Below are 6594 nucleotides of genomic sequence, written 5' to 3' on the forward strand. Positions count from 1 at the left end.
AGGATGCCTTTCCTATGCCCTAGTTGTGGGGAATTTCTTCGTGCCCACTAAGAGATCCTAACTTCCAGAAAATATGGACAACTTTCATTCCAAAATCAAGCATCATGGGGCACGAGACGGTTAAACATTTCTGAAAATCTTGTGCGCTTTGTCCTAAATTCTTCTGAGATACCTGTGACTTTCATGCCCATCATGCTCATTCATAACTGTTTTTTCTGCAAATAGGAGTACCTGGACAGCTGTCTTCAGTGCCATTTTTATAGCATTTGCATTACAAATTTCAGTAAAGGTGCCATTGGAGTCTGATTGCTGAAGTGATTCGAACCAATTACTGTGGCTTTATTAGGAGTGTGAAACTGTACAAGAAGAAAACCAGAAAACAGCTTAAGAGAGAAAATTGAAAAAAAAAACCCCAGATCTGATAGATTAAAACATGGGTGCAGGCACTTCTGGGATAACACCTCTAAAGGAGTCTCAGCTATGGAAGTTTTTGTTGCTGATTTCTGCATTGGCATTTGTGATTAATTTAAAAATTTTCAAATAAAGATAATGAAGAACAACATGTTCCTGTTCTTGTAGCATTTTCCAGTAAAGATCCTAGGGTACTTTCTAAAGAGGAATTCATAGATCCTTACAACAGCTGTTGTAAAGTATATCAGTAATGTTCATTTCTGAAAAATTTTCCACTATGGTTTATTAACATTACATTCAGCACAGGAAACAAAACCTTGCACAGGGGTTTTATTGTTGATGTTGTTTTTTACTTTGTGGTGTTTTGGAAATGGACCCTGTTTTTCTGAAATCTATACCTGTCACTGGTCTGTGCTTGTTTCACAGTGTAAAAAGCACCGTTTGTCAGTCGGCCATACCAACAGCTATGCTAAATCAGTTGTGAACATGGCAGATTTAGTAAGTATCACTCAACTATATGTTCTTTTGTGTGTGAGATGAGTCATAAGATTCTCCTGACGATCGATGCAAGAACTGTCAGCTCGTGATATAATAGTGATAATGTATATGAGATCACAAATTTTCACTAGAACCACAGTCAGTCACCTATAAAGCCTTTCTCTAACTTAAAGCATCCGACAGGGGTTTTTGTGGCTTTAAAATTTTAGGTATCTTGCTGGATCGGTCCCTTGAGTCTGAGTTTTAAAGAGCACCTTAGATAGGACAGTTTCTAGCACAGGATCCCTGTGTTGACAACATCAAACTCAAAAGATAATCTGAAATTCTAATGCATTAAAATTTCTCCAGAAAAAGTGCACTTGAGTAAATGAGTTAGAATAGGGACATGCAGGTGGACTATGTGGATTATATTTATGGTGCTAAATCAGATGAGCTGCTGGCTCTTGCACCTCACCCCAAGTACTAATAGAAAAAGAAAAGTAATACTAGAATAAGAAAATGCTTGAAGGTATTTTGTGTGTAGTGTTAACCCAGCATTGAAAGGATGGCCCTTTTTTTGTGATTCAGCCAGCATGAGTTGAAATACTCCTGTAGATGTATACAACAGTGAAAAATATGGTTTTATAGATCATTATTCCGCATAAGAGAGCCCCTGTGTGTCATTGGGTGAGCTGGATGTTATAAAAGACCCATTAATTTCAAATCTTTGCACTATTTGGAATGTAGTAATTTTTCAAAAATCCCATCTTTCTTCTATGCAGCTCTGCCTGTGTAGGATGTTCAAGGGATCTTTTTGAAGGCTAAGAGAACTGATTGAAGTATTAAGCCTAAAATTTTGGGTTTACTGTTTTTTTTATGTTCTTTTGTTGGTTTTAAGGGAGATAAAAACACTTATGAGAACCTAAAGTGTGCTAGAATAAGCTAAATATTTAGTTACGTAAAAATGCAAGCTGTTACAAAAAAGGGGTAAACCTCATCTTTGTTCTATTTGACATAATATATTTGTTCATTCTGTTAATGTACTAGATATATAAAGAACAACTTAACACGAGGATAGTATTGGTTGCCATGGAAACCTGGGCTACTGATAACAAGTTCACCATATCTGAAAACCCCTTGGTGACTCTACGTGAGTTTATGAAATATAGGAGGGATTTTATCAGAGAGAAAAGTGACGCAGTTCACCTTTTTTCGTACGTAACCTCGTGTGATGTTTTATTACTGGGGTTTTTTCTTTCCTTGGGGGTTGCTTCTCATGACTGGCTGATGCATCTCCTTTCTGTTGTGTGTGTAGTCCACAATAATTCAGAAAATAATGTTTTGGATGGGGAGGCGGGAAAAAATTAATGCACAAACTGCCTGCCAGTGCAACTAGAGGTTTGACTCTTCTTTTGGTTCTAACATACCAAGCCTGAGCTGCATGCGCTGTAATCCTTTGTTATTCTGTGCAATCACCTGCTCCACAAGCACAGCTATCTGAAGAGTCATGCACAGTTTCACCTCGGAGGTTGGCTTCTTTGGCAGTAGATCATGGATTATTTAAAGGCAGAACATTGGTTTTGAAGCCAATGAGGTTTTCTGCTGAAGTGCACTATGGCCTGCTTTACTTCGTTGAATGACCTGCATGCTGCAGGATTACTGAAGTGTTTCAGATCCTCAAAACAGTTTGTTCTCCCAAGACATTTGAGCTGTAAGAATACTAAACTGAGAGGAATGTTATTTTCTTTAAATACCTCAATTGTTTTGGAAATAAGATTGATATAATAAAATATATCTACAAAAAGACAGAAGAGGTTAATGGCTGAGATTTTTGATCCACACAAGACATGCCAGATGAGTATCTCTGTTGGAGTTCTTTTTTCTCTCTGCTGACTGTTTTTGGAGCCTGTAAGAATAAACTTAACCTAAACATGACCTCAGTAGGGTTCCAGGATACCCAAGCCCAGTATCCACCCTCAGAATTTTTGCATGTGCTTAATTACTGCTATTGATTTCTGCCTTGAAGAAAGCTAGTAAGGTCTGCAAGTGATGCTTGCAGATTTTGGTTTCTCTGTGTCTCAGATATTCATCTCTTAAATGGGAATCAGGCTTTCTCATATCCTTTGTGTATCTTCTCTGGTGACGTTGTAAAGTCTTTGGGGGGGAAGTCTTGTTCTTGTGAATGTGTGTGGATTGACTGGGGCAAAAGAGAGCCTGACTTGGCCTGTAGGTGGGACTCTGGATACCACTGTAATGCTAATTGCACCACCACCAATGGTGTTTGTGGTATCGCATTCATAGATTGTTTAGAAATAGTAATTTCTGAAATGGTGTCTATGTGTGAAACACAGCTAAGTTGGAAGGTGAGGGTAGCTGGTGTGACGGTACAGTGGTTACAAATGAACTTCCACCTTCAGCACAGTTAGCCCACATTTTAATTCTTCTTGATGTTTTAGTAAGTATCACTCAACTATATGTTTGATGGTTTTTTTTCACTTGAAAAAAAATAATTTGCTGGATGGATCAGTACTCTCAGGTGGAGCAGAGTATATTTTGTCTCCAGTAACTGGCGGTCAATCATGCTGATGTGGTCAGCACCAAAGAGGTGATTAGATTTCGGCTCAGAGTGCATCTGTTCCTTGGATGAGATTGGCTGTAGTTCCAGGAAGTTTCCACCTACCTCTGCATCTTCTGATAATGCATCTCCCCTTGAGTTTTACCTCATCAGCACTGCCTGATTAGACACGTGTTGTTTCACTAGTCCTGTGCGTTGGCAGCCCGGTGGCCTCTCCTGCACTCTGCCTGGAGCATGTGCCAGCGGAGGGCACTCACTGCAGTAGAATGTCAAGAAACAAAAGGCTGGGCAGATCCAGGTGGTTTGGCAAAATAGTCCCGTTCTTCTTGTATTAGGTAGTCTGAAAAGGAGGAGGGAAGAAGGTATAACTTTTCTGGAGATAATTTGTCATGTGAGGTTTGTGAGTGGTTATCTGTTTTTCCACTTGTTTTTCCATAGTTTGAAGCATAGTGGTGGCATCCAGCATTTGCAAATGCCATCTTCTCATTTGGAAATCAGAAGGGAGTGCTGGAATAGTCGTGTGCAAAACTCATGGACTGAGCAGGGTAAACTTCCTTTTCTTTTCCTTTTTGTCAAAGGGGGAGTCGATTTCAGAGCAGTCGAAGTGGCGTAGCCCACACTGGTGGAATCTGCTCCTTGCTTAAAGGCGGAGGTGTGAATGAGGTAGGTGGGGATACTGGTACAAGCAATAAGTGGTGGAAATTTATCTGCACGGAATTTATCAGTGCAGACATGTTCCTCAAAATATTTTGCTTTTTTTTTGCTGATGCAGAATATTAATGTAGCTCTCTAGAATGGACACTTCAATGAAGAGTGATGAGTGAATAAATTCAATATAGGTTCAAATACACTTTTCAGCAAATTCTGCAATATCCTGTCATTCATAATTGCAGCCACAATACCAAGAAAGAAACGGACTTTCTCTTACTTAGCTTGTCTATAAGCCAGTGTTTAGTTTTCATCTAGCTACCGTGACGTAAGAATTCTAACGCTGTCTACCTGATTATGCCTTTTTTTTTTGCCTTGATATGAGAAAAGCTTCACTTGAATCTGAGATACCTGTGTGTTACTGATTGCTTTTTGTACCTTGCTTGTTTATTTCAGTTTGGAAAGCCAGACTTAATGGCAGTTACCCTGGCACAGACCTTGGCCCAAAACATTGGCATTTTCTCAGACAGAAGAAAACTTCTAAGTGGTAAGTTTATTTGGTTTTTCACTCTGTCTCAAGAGAAAAATCTTAGAAGGTGGAGGATCTTATCAGTGTCTTTCTGATACGTACTTTTCCCTTCTGTTTCTCACAATATTGCAATATTTTTATTTCTTGCAGTAAAATGAGAAGGGTCTGATGTATTAATTTTCCTCCATCTAAATGCTCTAATATCCCTGTGCTCATAATTCCTGGCAGCACTGGTGTCACCGTTTCATCCAAAATAGACCATAAAGGCACCTGCCACTTTCATTCATTTCAGGCAGACTGGTGTCCCACCCACAGACCAAATGGCTGCCATCTTACGACACAAGGGCGGAATATATACATTATTAGACCTGGGGATAATGAGGGGCCTCCTCAGTACTGTTATATAGAACAGTTTTGACAATACAGTTTATATCTGTTTTTCTTGATTGATTTCCTCTGGTAGATTACCCAAATTTCCAGTACTTGCTACCCTACTGCTACCATTTCTCTGCTGTAACCTTGGTATTCAGCTACTTGGTTATCCCTGTTTACCTGGAATGCTTTAATCTCTACCACTCTGCCTGCAACAAGCACCTCTCCTTCCTGCTTCCATGAGCTTGATATGATTAAAATACAGTTTTGAAACAATTTAAATAATGAACTGGAGTGCGTACTTACTGGATTGTGTGTGCTTATGTGGCCTACATTTAAAAAAGATAAATTACTGTATTGAGTACTAGAACTTGGCTTAGGTGGATTTTGTTTTCAGGCATTGTAGACGATATATAATGCAGAGATACATCTGCATTTAAGTATTTTTTTTGTAGATTATGTAATACTGTTTTTAAAAATACTCAGAAATGTGGGACGGATGCTCTATCCTACAGACATGTTCAGTATTCATTTTCCAGCCACGTATTTTTTAACTGATGTAGGGGCAGGGTAAAAGTGAAAATTATAATAGTGGTGATTCCCTTTCTTTATGGCTGAGAGGGGCAGGGCACTGTTTTGGTGGGGAGAGAAGAGAATGCAACTTTTGGACCAAGCTTCATTTCCTTTCTAATTGTACTTTTAAAATGGAAGCAATAAACTGATGTTCATGTGTACAGTAAGAGAAGTTACAGAATGTGTAAGTGGAAAGCATTTCTACTGAAATTGAGGCAAGATACAGCTTTGAAAGTGGAGGATTGAGACCAGAGCAAAGTGATCCCAGCTGGCAGGGCAGAAGGGAGTTAGTTGCATGAAGGAAGGGAGGCAGGTAGGGGAGGAAGGGAGGCAGGTAGGGGAGGGCGGGAGGGAGAGCAGAGGAAAAAGTTGATAGATCCTGCTGTACTACCTTGTGTTCATTGACCATTCCATTTTTTTTTTCTAAATTAATGTTTGGGGTTTTTCAAGGGAAGATTTTCCCAATAACATTAGCATAGTCAAAGAAGAGAACTAAAAAAATCAAAAAGTTAAAATGATTTTTTTTTAAAATCTGAAAATTTGAGAAATTAGTATCATCACACAGGAGAAGACGAGAAAGCTGACTCATGATTTGCAAGTGCTGAAGGCTAATACTGCAGTTTCCTCTAACTTCACTTTAAGAGAAGGAAAGAAAAACAGGACATATTTTCAAAGCTCAAGATTGCGTAGAATCATGTAGAGTTTTTTAAAAAGTTTGGTAAGGAACACTGATACACTTAAACTAAGGTGTGCAATAAACCAACAAATTATTCTTTCCAACCTGTCTTGAAATATGAAATGGAATTGAGTGTAGTGTGCTTTTTATGGTAAGATGGACTCACAAGACTCGAGATGTAACTTCTTATTTTATCCTTTTTTTTTGTCAGGTGAGTGTAAGTGTGAGGACACCTGGTCTGGATGCATAATGGGAGATATGGGGTAAGACATTTCACTAGAGGAAAGTCATGTTCTTCATACAGTAACATAAAGGAAAGGTTTGAAAATCTTT

General features: G+C 38.8%; 1 protein-coding gene across 4 annotated transcripts in view; it reads left to right on the forward strand.

Annotated features, from left to right (window-relative positions):
- Positions 1-6594, forward strand: part of ADAM22 (ADAM metallopeptidase domain 22) — a 70808-nt gene that overhangs the window by 25310 nt on the left and 38904 nt on the right. For all 4 annotated transcript variants that reach the window (XM_017729244.1, XM_017729246.1, XM_017729245.1 and 1 more), the window contains exons 7-11: positions 838-909; positions 1936-2102; positions 4042-4126; positions 4568-4658; positions 6473-6524. In XM_017729244.1, the coding sequence (XP_017584733.1) occupies positions 838-909; positions 1936-2102; positions 4042-4126; positions 4568-4658; positions 6473-6524 (467 nt within the window). The remainder of the gene's footprint in view (positions 1-837; positions 910-1935; positions 2103-4041; positions 4127-4567; positions 4659-6472; positions 6525-6594) is intronic.

The sequence above is a fragment of the Corvus brachyrhynchos genome, unplaced genomic scaffold (genome assembly GCF_000691975.1).
Source record: "Corvus brachyrhynchos isolate BGI_N302 unplaced genomic scaffold, ASM69197v1 scaffold142, whole genome shotgun sequence".
Lineage (NCBI taxonomy): Eukaryota > Metazoa > Chordata > Aves > Passeriformes > Corvidae > Corvus > Corvus brachyrhynchos.